At 44.5% G+C, this 14,510-nt stretch overlaps 1 protein-coding gene and 1 pseudogene across 1 annotated transcript; both read left to right on the top strand.

Annotated features, from left to right (window-relative positions):
* The window catches only part of LOC109467078, a 17,957-nt pseudogene extending 4,412 nt beyond the window's left edge, over nt 1-13,545 (top strand).
* On the top strand, nt 1,226-2,578 carry LOC109467095 (myosin heavy chain, striated muscle-like). Its single transcript, XM_019765001.1, has 4 exons — nt 1,226-1,360; nt 1,703-1,846; nt 2,009-2,165; nt 2,547-2,578. The coding sequence occupies exons 1-4, from the start codon at nt 1,226-1,228 to the stop codon at nt 2,576-2,578; spliced, it is 468 nt and encodes a 155-aa protein (XP_019620560.1).
* Nucleotides 13,546-14,510: the final 965 nt, after the last annotated feature.

Raw genomic sequence — 14,510 nt, 5'->3', positions numbered from 1 at the left:
TTTAACATACAGAAGTGATAACATGTGAAATATATATTGTAACGACATACGTGAACTCACAGTAAACGTTAACAGCAGGCCATAACCTTGCGGACGAACTTTCGGCGCGGCGCATACCCGACAATCTGTAGAATGTGAATCTCGTGCTGTGATGTTTTTCGTTGGGGTAACTCTAGATGCTGTACGGGACAATATGGCTTAGATAGTCCTTTGCATCTGCGTCCAAACGTCATGATAACCATAAATATGCATGAAAATTTGCGGTATGTAAAGTCTGTTTTTCTTTCAGTATTATTAGCTCGTGAAAGCGCCAAGTAACCTATACATTTAAGGACAGCTGTGACGGCAATCAGTCAAGTTGACTAATTTGACATAGCAAGGTGAACTTGAACATCGAATTAACGATGTGACCAATAGAATGAAGGACCTAATGTCTAACTCACCAATAGAGCAACATGCAAGTACTTCCATGTGCTTAAACGGCACATTGTATTGGCATATCATGCTCATCAGATTCGCGTATATAAGGCGGGAACGGGCACAGGTCTCTCACAGCTTTGCCAGTTGAAGGTAAGTGTTTGAAGAAGCTGTGAATACATCAAGCGTAAATTATGCATTATGTAATGTGGAGTACTGGTATTCTGCTATCGTAAATTGTTTGAGCATCAGAATTTCTGTATGGCACTAATCTGAATAGAGCTTTGTAATGTTAGTTAACACCAGGAGCAATGAAAATAACTGATAATATTAGCTTAATTTGACTGTTCGGAATGTTGGGATACATTTGCAATTGACACTCTTGAATGCCATGTACGCTACCGCTGACTTCACGCCGCTACCCAAACATACCAGGAATTCGTATGGATGGGCCCACTTGTCCCTTCACCTAAATCGATTTGGTATTTTTAAATGAAATGTTTTGATACTGTCTTTAAACAATACCCCTGGTCTTTTCAAGATTAACCTACGCTTTGTTTACATTTCGATAATCTTTTTTTTTATTTTCTTAGCTGGATTCATCCTTCATATCGCACAAATTAAGTAGTGTTGTAATGTTTGGCGAAATCTTCACTCCCTTCCCCCTCTTCCCCCCTCCCCCTAGCTGCAGTCTCTCTCTAGTTTCTCCTTGGTGTGAGCCTCCAACCAAAGAGCCACCATGCCAGCCTACGGTCCCAGTCTCATGGACCAGCCGTCCGAATGGTTCCTCGCGGGGAAACCAGACACCATGAAGAAGCTGAAGACGGCACCCTATGATCCTAAGAAGAACTTCTGGGCTCCTGATAAAAAGGAAATCTTCGTCAAGGTCGAAGTCAAGAGCGAGAAAGGTGATGACGTCACCTGTGTGGCTGAAGGCGGAGCGGTAAGTTTGTAGTTCAATCGCCACTACATCCGGGTTATACAGCATGCTTGGCGATTGTTGTTTGTCCTACTGTCATAATATTGCCAATATGAACACGTCGAATTTATGATAAGCCGCCTATTAGAAAAATGACACTTTGACCAAAAAAGTTTAAAATCAATTTCAAACCATTCTCCCTGCTTCTTTAAAACAACTCTACCTGTGATAGTGCCTGTGCTACTGTATCTAACTTTGCATGCTTCAGCAGTTTGAAATGTTGCTGTTTGTTAGCTTTATCAATATCAAATAGTTGAGTTAACCATATATAGAAATACATGGAATTGAGGATTCCTTTCCCATCAGACTGTTGTGGTCAAGAAGGCCAAGCTGCTGCAGCAGAACCCGTCCAAGTTCGCCTGCGCAGAGGACATGGTGAACATGACCTTCCTGCACGAGGCCGCTGTGCTGGGTAACCTGAGGGAGCGTTATGAGAACACTCTCATCTACGTGAGTATTCTTTCATGTAATAGTCTATCCGCATTTTGCAAATCTTGACAAGCGATGACATCTAAGCTATTTGATACCTTATCGTGATATGAGAAATGTAAAAATCGGGTTCCTAAAGGTAGCATCTACATCATCTTCAATAAGTTTCCAAATTTCCTCTAGACCTACTCCGGCCTGTTCTGCGTCGTGATCAACCCCTTCAAGCTGCTGCCCATCTATACCCCGAACGTGGTGGACCAGTACCGCGGCAAGAGGCGTACGGAGGTGCCGCCCCATCTCTTCTGCGTGGTGGACAACGCCTACCAGAACATGGTGGCAGGCAAGTCCCTAACTCAGGTTCTATGGTGATCCAAACAGCTAAGACCATGAGGAAACCCAGTCCTCGTAATGATTGGGGGCTCTGGTGCAATATTTTGTCTAAACAACAAGTTAAGGGTTTACGCCCACAATCTTTACCCATCCACCCAAAACATGCTTGGTCAACGACAATCTATATTTGTATGCGGTTGTGTTGACAAAAATGGGGAGGGAGAGATCGAGCCCAAAGTATCTACTATCTTAAGGGTAGTTGTCAGCAAGATTGTTGTTTTCTGCATATTGCTATATTGCTTGCGTAAAATGAGCCTTGTAAAATAGCTGACTTTGTTTATAACACGATAGTCTATTTGCTAATGACCATGTTTCCGTATTACTTTTCCAGAACGCCAGTGCCAATCTTGCCTCATCACGTAAGATATTTCTATATTGCTTTCTCTATGTGACCGATGTATTATTACTGATGATGCATAAATACTGATGAAATGTAGAGTGGCTGTCAACATTGAACACTTTCTCAGTCTGCTTATTGCTTATTATGGTTTGATTAATCTGCGCTATTCCTCTATAACCATTCCCCGACAAACACGCTGCAACATAAATCTTGCCTACACTTCAGTGGCGAGTCTGGAGCCGGGAAGACTGAGAACACGAAGAAGGTTATTGCCTACCTGGCCATGGTTTCCGGAACCCCCGGTGGTGGCCAGGAGAAGAAGGTACGTCATTTGTAAAAAGTATTAATTTTGTCATTTAGTAGAGATATCTTGGCATCAAACTTCACCGATTGGGCGAGGGCTGAGGACAACATTGTTTTCCTAAAAGTCAAACTTTGTCCCCTAAAAGTCCATAGTTATCGTATTGTTGTTTGTTTTACTATTTCTGTAGATCGGTCTAGAGGAGCAGATCGTGCAGACTAACCCTGTACTGGAGGCTTTCGGTAACGCCAAGACCGTGAGGAACAACAACTCCTCCCGATTCGTAAGTACAACAGGTTGCTTTCTAGTGACAACAAATTCAATGACATCAATTGCGTGGCAGATGAGTTCAAGTGAACAAGTAAAACTAATATTTTTGAATGCATGTCAACCTTCAAAATACGTTTCTGTTTTGCATTACAACGCAGCTTTTTTTCATTGACTACCTCCAGGGTAAATTCATCCGCATCCACTTCACCAAGATCGGCAAGCTGTCCGGAGCTGACATTGAAAGCTGTATGTACATCAATCCTATTCCCTATTATCAAATTTTTAATGATTCTTCATAACCTGTTGAGCTGAAATTTAACATTGCCTTTGTCTGTAAGGCACAAACCATTCTTTCCGAAGAATATATACCATGTACTAATGTATGTGTACTAATGTATGCACTGACACAATTTCAGGCATGAAGTATTTTCTTTTGAAAACATACTGCTCTTAGTGGTAAATGTGCAGTTCTTGGCACACCGGGAACACAAAATAATTGTCTGCCCTAATCGGTGTTAGGACATCCTTTAGACAATGAATTAGCAGAGAGGCTTGATGGGTGTGATTCACTGTACACTGAGGAAAGTTGCGTAAAGTGCCTTTCTCTAGGGTAAAGCATCGGGCATGTCAAATGATCGAACGCGGGACCTCTTGGTTCTGAGCCTAACGCACTGACCATAACGACACGCGCGGGCTTTACTTCATAATACACTGTCTGTAATATACATGTATGCTAAGTTTAAGTCACTTACCACATATTTCCCTCTTCTTCTTGAATTCATCCAGACCTGCTGGAGAAGTCCCGTGTAGTGGATCAGCTGCCCGGCATGGAGCGTGGTTACCACATCTTCTTCCTCATCATGTCCAACGGCATCCCGGCTGTCACTGGTAAGAATCATCGAAGTGGTTGATACTGCAGAGAGGGATAAACAAAGATAGGAAACGGTTGAGCCACCTCAGCTTCGTTAATGGCAAAGACGTCTTTGCATTGATAAGGTAAGCTATATAATCCAAACAATAGGCAGAAAATTGGTGCATCCAAAGACCCTACTTTAAGACATACCAACAACGCCAATTAACGAATGGGAGGGTCTTTGCTGCAGTTAAAGAGGGGAGCTTCTTGAAATAAAAACATATCTCTTTCCTACAGAGCGCATCATGACTGGCACGGACCCCTCCGTGTACCACTTCGTGAAGGAGGGTGTGTACACCGTGGCCGGTATGGACGACCAGGAGGAGATGCGTCTAACGGATGAGGGTTTCGACATCCTGGGTTTCGCTAACGAGGAAAAGTCCAGTGTGTACGACTTCTGCGCTGGAATCCTGCATATGGGAAATCTGAAGTACGTGGACAAGAAAGAGCAGGGAGACTGCGACGATCCTGCTCGTAAGTTCTCAAAAAATTTTAAAATTTGTATCGAGTCAGTCCGAAACCAGGAATTTTTGCTTAAAAATTGTGGCGTCTGATACGATTTGCTGGTATGGCTATCTGTACTAGAGATAAACAACGATTGTACTAAAATGGGTAGTACGATGCGTTGCTTGTTCCACTAAACATTTCTGTAAAAAACAGTATCTTGCTAAATCATCGCGCCATTGTTCATAATCATTTTACAGCTGCGGAGAAGGCAGGCCGCATGTTCGGTGTCGATGGCATGGGGCTTTTGAACAACATCTTGAAGCCACGTGTCAAAGTCGGCAACGAGTTTGTGACCAAGGGCCAGACTGCCCAACAGTGTTCCAACTCCACTAGTGGTTTGGCCAAGGGTATCTATGGCAAGATCTTCAAGTACCTGATCGACAAGTGTAACGAGACCCTGGCTACTGAGCACGAGAGAGCCTTCTTCATTGGTGTGCTGGACATTGCTGGCTTTGAGATCTTCGAGGTAAGCTTTTTATAGAGAAAACACGTGACAAATCATATCTTTGTTAATCTGGTTTATTGGTTAGTAACCTCCTTAAACATAGTTTCTCTGCCTAGGCTTCTCTAACTTGTTTGTTCTCTCATTCAGCTCAACAGTCTTGACCAGATTTGCATCAACTACACCAACGAGAAGCTGCAGCAGTTCTTCAACCACCACATGTTCGTACAAGAGCAGGAAGAGTACAAGGCTGAGCAGATCGAATGGACCTTCGTCGACTTCGGCATGGACTTAGCAGCTTGCCTGGAGCTGATCGAAAAGGTTATCAAACTTTTCAAAAGGAAAAACCATTTTTCGGGGGAGTTGAAGTATGTCTTTTTTGCCCCTGTTACATTTAATTCACCGTATGTAGACTTTCAAATTCTAGGTGTATTCAAAACGAATTTTTTTAAACATACAGAAAAATGGCCTGCTGCCAACGCTGGAGGAACAGTGCATCATGCCTAAGGCCTCTGACCAGACCTTCATCGAGAAGCTGCATAACACCCATCTGGGCAAGCATCCCAAGTACGGCAAGCCAAAGCCAGGCAAGAAGAAGTACGAGGCCCACTTTGAGCTGGGTCACTACGCCGGACCTGTGGCCTACAACATCAGCAACTGGCTGGACAAGAACAAGGACCCCGTGAACGAGAGCGCTGTCATCACCCTGAAGGGCAGCAAGAACCCGCTTATGCCTTTCATCTGGGCAGACTACCAGACAGCAGAGGAGCAGGCTGGTCAGTAATTTTCGATAATGTATAACAACTATTTGTTTTGTTGACACGTTTATAGTATCGTTCTCTAAGGCCTGTAGATATTTTGTGTAAACAATGTTCAATCATTATCTTGCAGCTGACAAGAGCGGTGGCAAGAGGAAGAAGAGTGGCTCCATGCAGACCGTTACCAGCGTTCACAGGGTAAGAAGTTGACAGAGAGATCACTACAGTTTGATTGGTCTAATTTGTTCGAGTGGCAGATTCGTAGTAAACCCTTTGTGCTGTTCCCTATTTGTTTCCTATAGGAGCAACTGGCTTCATTGATGTCCAACCTCCACGCCACCTACCCCAGCTTCGTGCGTTGCCTGATCCCCAACGAAATCAAGACTGGTGGTATCATCGACGGGCCTCTGGTCTTCAACCAGCTGACTTGCAACGGTGTACTTGAGGGTATCCGTATCTGTCAGAAGGGATTCCCCAACAGGAGCATCTATGCTGACTTCTTGGACAGGTGCGACTTTAACATTGTATGGTGGTTTGGCATATTTTTTGTTCTTGCTGCAAATGGCAACATCTTCATCCGCAAAATTTCACATATATTTGTACCGTCTACGTCTACAGGTACAGGGTTCTGGCCGCTGACCTGTTTGATCCTAACGAGTTCTTGGAGGGTAGGGAAGCCAGCCAAATAATCCTGGACCATATCAAGTTGGACAAGGCCAGGTACTCCTGTGGTCTCAACAAGGTGTTCTTCAAGGCTGGCACCCTGGCTATTCTTGAGGAGATCCGCGAGGAGAAGGTCAACGAGATTTATGTGAAAATGCAGGCTCGTGCCCTTGGCAAGAGCCAGCGGAAGAAGTACATGAAGCTGTGGGGATCAAGGTAGATGATCGACTTTTCCCTAATGACCTTATGGTCTTTCAGACACTCATGTTATAGCTTACATATAATCAATGGCGTGATAACTGAAAAGGACTTCTGTATGACTGTTGATAAGTATTCTACTTTGCCTACATTAGCAGTAAAAGCCCAAGGACTGCTACGTACATAGTCGTTAAAATATGATGTGATCTTCCTCTCTTTAGAGCTGCTGTCGGCACACTGCAGCGCAACATCCGCGCCTGGTTCAGGCTGCGTGATGACTGGTGGATCAGGATGTACCAGGCTCTGAAGCCCAGGCTGACTGGAGGAATGGCAGAGGAATTACTTAAGGAAACCAAGATCAAACTCGCGGTAAACTTCTCTTCTACAGAGTACACCATTGAACGTGAAACTATCGACTTCCGATAACCTCATTCGCAGTGCAAGATAGCCCTTGTAAACGTCTCATATGCCTATCACATTTAGCTCACTTTTCAGACTTGGATCTAGGTACTGTGATAGTTACAAACGCAAAGAGAGTCCTCTACCTATTAATATCATTCAGCGTACACCGTAAATCTTGGTCACATACCAGAGATGCATGAAGCCTCCAGCACAGTAGTCAGATGTCGTGTGGTCTCATGACTCATGAATCAAGAATAAACTTATACTGTCTTTCTTGTAGAATATGGAAAAACACTACGAGAAGGTTACCAAGGATCGGGCGGAGTTGGAAGCAAAGTACAACGACGTCCAGGCCGCCAAGGACAGGATCAATGAGTTGCTATTCAACGTAAGAGTCCAAGATTTCTACCAATAATGCACATACTTTTGTCACATATAAATGAAATGTCCTACAATTGATACTTCAGTCGCAAAAAAACTACTTAGGGTTGATGTGATAGCACATTTCCACATGCACACAAGAGATATTTAGACATAACTGACCGTAATCAGATCGTAGATATACGGCCTTTATTTCTTATCTACAACAGGAAAGGGACATCATGTTGAACGGCGAGGAGCGCGTGAACTCCCTGCTGAAGGAGAAGGCAGAACTGGACGCCCAGCTGCAAGAAGTCGAGGAACGTGTGGAGGATGTGTCCGACCAGAACAGGCAAATGGAGTCCAAGAAGATGAAGGTATAATATTGTAAACATCACATATCCTCGTGTAATTTGTTTTTCCGTTTATGAATTAAAAAGGAAAGTATATTTGGCTCTTCAGTAAGTCACGAAGGGTCCACGATATGGTTAGACAGTTTGCCTACATTTTGACATATTTCTTGAATAGGCGGAACAAGAATGCGACGAGATGAGGAAGGAGATTGAAACCATCTCAGGAAAACTAAGCAAGAGGGAGAAGGAAAAGCAGGAGGTGGAGGACAAACTGCGCGCCATGACTGAGGAGGTGGCCGTCAACGACGAACTGATCGGCAAGCTCGGCCGCGAGAAGAAGAAGCTGGAGGAGCTCAATGCGGTAAGAAACTTGAAATGTAATTTCCTCATGTAGACCATCCAATCTTCAACGATAGAGACCGGGTACCTGACCAAGAACTATCAATTGACTAGTCACGAATGCCTTCTGGAATCTTTTTCTCCAATCGATTTTCGATAATCGTTTACTGTACCATCATTGACAATTATAAGATTTTGACCTTGCTTTCTAAAACATTTCAGCAAACCCTGGATGACCTCCAGTCCGAGGAGGACAAGACTCAGAACCTCACCAAGCTTAAAGTCAAGCTGGAGCAAACCTTGGATGACGTAAGATAAACCCGCCTAATAATCAGATGAACTGCAATTTTGTAATCTGCTTATATTCAACAATAGAGATGAATGGCATTGCCTTCCATCAATCCTATTCGATTCTTCGTTGTTATAAAATCAAGAGACCTGTATGTTCGTATCAAGTCCATATTTAAAAGAATTTGGGTATATGCTTATCATTTAGCTTGAGGACAATCTTGAGCACGACAAGAAGATCCGTGCTGATGTTGACCGTGTCAAGAGGAAACTGGAGAACGACCTGAAGAATGCCCAGGATCTTGTTGTTGAACTTGAGCGTTACAAGGTTGAGCTTGAGGAGAAGCTGAAGAAGTGAGTGGGATATTCCAGATTCGAAAACAACTTTTCAGACAATTGCTATTTAATACTTCTATTGTGACACTAGTGAATTTCAAGACTGCGGATAACAAATCGCTTCTAAATTATTTTAATAGAAAGGAGTTCGAGATAAACGCCCTGAACACCAAGGTTGAGGATGAGACTGGACTGGCAACTCAGCAGCAGAAGAAGACCAAGGAGCTGCAGGGCAGGATCGAAGAGCTGGAGGAGGAACTGGAGACAGAAAGAGCTGCTCGTGCCAAGGTATCTAGTTAGGCAATTTTATACCTACAGGTAGACGGTTGACTGATGAATTTCAATGGATTGTTATAGTAAAATAAAACAATATGTATATGATCACGTTCAAGTCAGATGAGGCAGAAAGGCTCAAGAATGACGGTCACTTAAAATTCACAGCTCGAGAGGCAGCGTGCCGAACTCTCCCGTGAGCTGGAAGACATCGGTGAGAAGCTGGAGGAATCTAGCGGTGCCACAGCTGCCCAGGTTGAGCAGAACAAGAAGAGGGAGGCCGAGCTCCAGAAGGTGTGAGATAGTTCATTGCAAGAATACATGGATACCTTGCAGTTTAATCATCAAAAGATTTCTCAACAAAAACAGCATTTTCGCTTTTTTTGACAGACATTGATATCATACTGCTGTGGCCATCTTATAGGTTCGCCGTGAGCTTGAAGAGGCTACCATCGGCCATGAAGCCGCCACCGCCAGCTTGAGGAAGAAGCACAACGACACCGTGGCAGACATGACTGAGTCAGTCGAGAACCTACAGAGGGCCAAGACCAAGCTTGAGTAGGAGAAGAACTCCCTCAGGGTGGAGGTCGATGATCTGGCTTCCAACGTCGAGCAGGTCACCAAGCAGAAGGTTGGTGCAATTTAATTTATTCCTATCTTGGTTTCTATCAGGACATAATTAATACTACTGGTCGAATATCAAGACGAAGCAATATAAGAGGCCAACACCATCTCGCGCAATGTTGTATCTTATCTTATTTTTCATTTCTTATATTTTAGTTATAAATGTTTAACTCTTTTGCAGGTTCAAGCTGAGAAAATGAACAAGCAGCTCGAGGACCAGTACGTTGATGCCAATGCAAGGTTGGAGGAGAATGCCCGTGTTGCACAGGAACTGGGATCACTAAAGACACGCCTGACTGCTGAGAACAACGACCTGCAACGCCAGCTGGAGGAATCAGAAGGAATTGGAAACCAGCTTAGCAGGTAGAGTTGGGAACTAAAAAATAGTGCATCAGGATGTCGTTTCACCATTGTAGACAATAGTGCTATTAGGTGCTAAGTACGCATACGCACTCAGTAACTATTTTTTTATCTCGTAGAATATGGGGCTTGATATGTCCCTTTTCTAATTCACAGGACCAAGAGCATGCTTACACAGCAGATGGAGGAGGTCAAGCGCCAGCTCGAGGAGGAGACCAAGGGCAAGAACGGTCTAGCCCACCAGCTGCGTGCTACTCAGTCCGACTGCGATGCTCTGCGTGAGTCCCTGGAGGAGGAGCAGGAGGCCAAGTCCGAGATTCAGCGCAATCTGGCCAAGGCTAACTCTGAGGTGGCGGCCTGGCGCTCCAAGTACGAGACCGACGCCATCCAGAGGACCGAGGAGTTGGAGGAGGCCAAGAAGAAGCTGGCCCCCCGTCTGCAAGACGCTGAGGAACAGGTTGAGTCCGCCAACGCCAAGTGTGCCAGCCTTGAGAAGACCAAGAACAGGTTGGCTGGTGAGGTGGAGGACCTGATGTTGGACGTGGAGAAGGCCAACACCCTGGCGTCTCAGCTGGAGAAGAAGCAGCGCCTGGTTGACAAGCAGATCACCGAGTGGAGGCAGAAGTGTGAGACTCTTGGTGCCGAATTGGAGGGATCGCAGAAGGAGCACCGCGCCTACCAGACCGAGCTTCTGAAGCTGAAGAATGTTTTCGACGAGGGTGTCGAGGCTCTTGATGCTCTGAAGAAGGAGAATAAGGCCTTGCAGGGTATGTAAAATGCTATTCTGTAACATTGTCGGACTCACCGGCTTTATATACGGTTTATGTGGTAATGTTTGGTTTATGTACTCGTTACTCTTTTCTCGACAGAGGAAATCAACGACCTGAACGACCAGCTTGCGGAGACTGCAAAGAACGTTCACGAACTTGACAAGACCAAGAAGCGTCTGTCCGTTGAAAAGGAGGAGCTTCAGAATGCCTTGGACGAGGCAGAGGGCGCTCTTGAGATTGAACAGGGCAAGGTAAGTAGGTGGTAAATTTGCTCTTTCAGCATTTATAGTCTAAGCATAAATCACATCACACAGAGGGCAAGTCAGCAGTGTATGTGGATTAAGGGTTGCGGAAATCGTCCAGTACTATTGTCACGTAATGAGAGAAGCAAAGGGAGCCTTAGCTCTAATAATATATAAATATTTTAGGACAATGTCCGACGACAGCCAATGCAGGAAATAAATATACCGCGATACCTTTTATAAGCAATAGAAACTGATCTGACTTTTTCACAGGTTGCCAGAACTCAGCTTGAACTGGCTCAGCTGAAGGGTGATATCGAGAAGAAGATTGCCGAAAAGGATGAAGAATTTGAAAGCTCTCGGTTAGTAGATGTACAGAATAAACTTCATGAAATGATGATATATCAGTGTAAAATAGCATCGCTTTCCTTACAAAAAGAAGTTTCGGGTTGCGATCATAGCTTCAAGACGTTGATAGTAACTTGATACAATATATATTCTTGATACTATCGATACTTCAGTAAGAACCAGGCACGCGCCATGGATAGCGTGCAGGCCTCTATCGAGATCGAGAGCAAACAGAAGGGAGAAGCACAGCGAGCTAAGAAGTTCCTGGAAGGCCATCTCAACGAGGTTGAGGTTCAGCTGGAGACCGCCAACAGGTCTAACGCTGAGGCCAGGAAGACCATTGCCAAGCTGCACTCCCCAGATCCAGGAGATGCAGGTAACTACTAATACACTTGGGTCTTCTTGTGCGAAACAACCGTATCGTATGACTCCTCGTCAAACGAAATGTGCTGTAAATTAATCAGATCAAATGCGGCAATACGAACGATTATGTGATGATGCGGACACGAGCATAACAATACTTGTTTTCGATTCCTACAGGTTAGCATCGACGACGAACAGCGGCAACGTGATGAGATCCGTGAGCAGTACAACATGTCTGAGCGCAAGTGTCAGATGCTGGTGGCTGAAGGTGATGAGGTAGGTACTTGGGCTATAGCTATAGGATAACCACAGAGCTGGAATTCATACATTGCACAGATGCGAAAGAACAGTCTACTACGCTTCTTTAGCCAATCTCTGATTCTGACAACAACTTTTATTCAAAGGTCCGCGGGGCTCTGGACAACGCCGAGAGAGCCCGTAAGGCCGCTGAATCTCAGCTGGTGGAGACCAACGAGAGGCTTGGTGAGTTGAGCACACAGAACTCAGCCCTGTCCGGACACAAGCGCAAGCTGGACGGCGACCTGTCGCAGATCCAGTCCGAGCTGGAAGAGGTCATCGGTGATCATAAGAGCACTGAGGAGAGGGCTAAGAAGGCCATGGCTGATGTATGTATAATCCGTGTCCTTATACTATGCCGCTTTCTATGTATTGAGAGGCTTTATCTAAAATTCAAGTAATGAATATGTCAATCAATTTCCTTGTAAACCAGACATCCCGCATGGCCGAGGATCTGCGTGTGGAACAGGAGAACTCTCAGCACGCCGAGAAGGTGAAGCGCACCATGGAGGCCAACCTGAAGGATCTGCAGCGTCGCCTGGATGAGGCTGAGGCCATCGCACTCAAGGGAGGCAAGCGCGCCATCCAGAAGCAGGAGAACAGGGTGAGTTCAGATTCTCATTGAGATATGAAGGAATAGAAGGATGACACAGTTTCTTAACTAAATGGATCAGGCAAGTTAGTCTTGAAAAGACAAGAATCAGCAACAAGACCATTTTACAAACGTTTTTCATGCAGCAGTGAAGTTAAGCGGTATGTTGAGCATATGGTCCCGATTCAAAACTTTCAATCTAAGAATAATCCGGCTGTATCTTATGGCATGACTTGATCCGTTAGATCCGAGACCTGGAGAACGACATCGCCCAGCAGAGCCGTCTCCACCAGGAGGACCTGAAGCAGCTGCGTAAGAACGAGCGCCGCCTCAAGGAGATGTCCTTCCAGGCCGACGAGGACCGCAAGAACCAGGAGCGCATCCAGGAGCTGGTCGAGAAGCTGCAGCTGAAGATCAAGACCTTCAAGCGCCAGGTGGAGGAGGCTGTAAGTATTTCTGTCTATCAACATGTTATCTAATTTATTCCGTCTTTCATTCAATATAAATGCTGTAATTTCCACAAAACAGTGATGCCAATCTTTGTCTATTGTTTGATCACACCTTTAAATATGATTTCAAAATCCCTTTTATTGCAATACAGGAGGAGCAGGCATCGTCCAACATGGCCAAGTACCGCAAGGCCCAGCACGAGTACGAGGACGCTCTGGAGCGTGCTGAGATTGCCGAGGGCTCCCTCAACAAGCTTCGCTCCAAGTCCCGTGTTTAAACTGACAGCCACCCGTGAAACCGTTTGACTTTGTATCGTAGACGCCTGATTACCTTATCCTGCTCTGTCTTTCGTTTCATCTGTTGGTAATTTCATCTCAATCCTGAAATAAAATGTACTCCCACTTCTACAAATGATTTTGTCTATCGTCATATATTATAGTCCTTCATAACCTCTAGCATACCTTATTTAATCTAGTACACTGTAATATACTGGTCACCTTAATATGAGTAATCTCATGAGTAAAACGGTATTCTTAATCTCTTCGACGAAGTAATATGAAGTACAACAGAACTTTACAGGTCACAATACAAAGATGGACCCCATAGATAGCATCCAATGTACCTTAGTAAACAGTACATGAAACGAACTTACTGGTCAATTCATAAATCACTGTTGACAAACACATGAACAAACAGATATTGACATTTTGTGGCCGCAACACTTTTGCTGTAGGTATAGATAGCTACCCGTGACAATTGCTAGCAGCTTGAACCTAGCATTTTGAGATATGGAGAAAATGCGAAGACAGCACTTTTGATACAACACCAATATCTATCCATTTCTTTCAATATTTACTGTTCTGGAGTGAGCCCTAAAATTTAGGTGGCTTAAAACATTTAGATTATGTCTCCCAGGCGGAAGACGAGAATCCGGCAACTGTTCAATTAAAGCTAATGTCTAATTCTGACCGATAAAGGAATATCTGGAGTAATCAAATTGACTAGATAATACGCCTGGAGAAATACTTCATTTCAATGAAGCAAATTATTTGTGCTTGCAACATCATTCTAATTATCGATGCACACCATATCCGCCGATCTTTACAAAACACATGAAAACCGGAATAAAACCTACTGCTAGGGAAGGAAGAATCAACCTCAGTAGACTAGAGATCAACACTGACCTTCTCATTTCCACTTCCATGGCTGAACGCACTCAACTATAAGCCACAAACAACGTCTTGTACGTGGGTGATAGCCTATTGGTCTTTCTGACTCTATCAGCTTTGGATGCGTTTGCTTGCATCGCCTTCACCTTGACTAAAACGACAGCTGCGTCATGGCGTCAATCTGAGCGCATATTTGACGGCAGCAATGTGGACATTTCAAGTTATGCATGACACAGCAAATTACTATTCACGGCGGGTTTGCTAAAAAGAATGCAAATGGTAGGATAAGAAGCCGCTTTTACGATGCACTCTATATCGCAAAGTACTAGTATGTAAT

The sequence above is a fragment of the Branchiostoma belcheri genome, unplaced genomic scaffold, assembly GCF_001625305.1.
Source record: "Branchiostoma belcheri isolate BF01 breed outbred unplaced genomic scaffold, Haploidv18h27 scaffold175, whole genome shotgun sequence".
Lineage (NCBI taxonomy): Eukaryota > Metazoa > Chordata > Leptocardii > Amphioxiformes > Branchiostomatidae > Branchiostoma > Branchiostoma belcheri.
The sequence above is the reverse complement of the archived record's forward strand: the minus strand, read 5'-3'. Positions and strand labels throughout refer to the sequence as shown.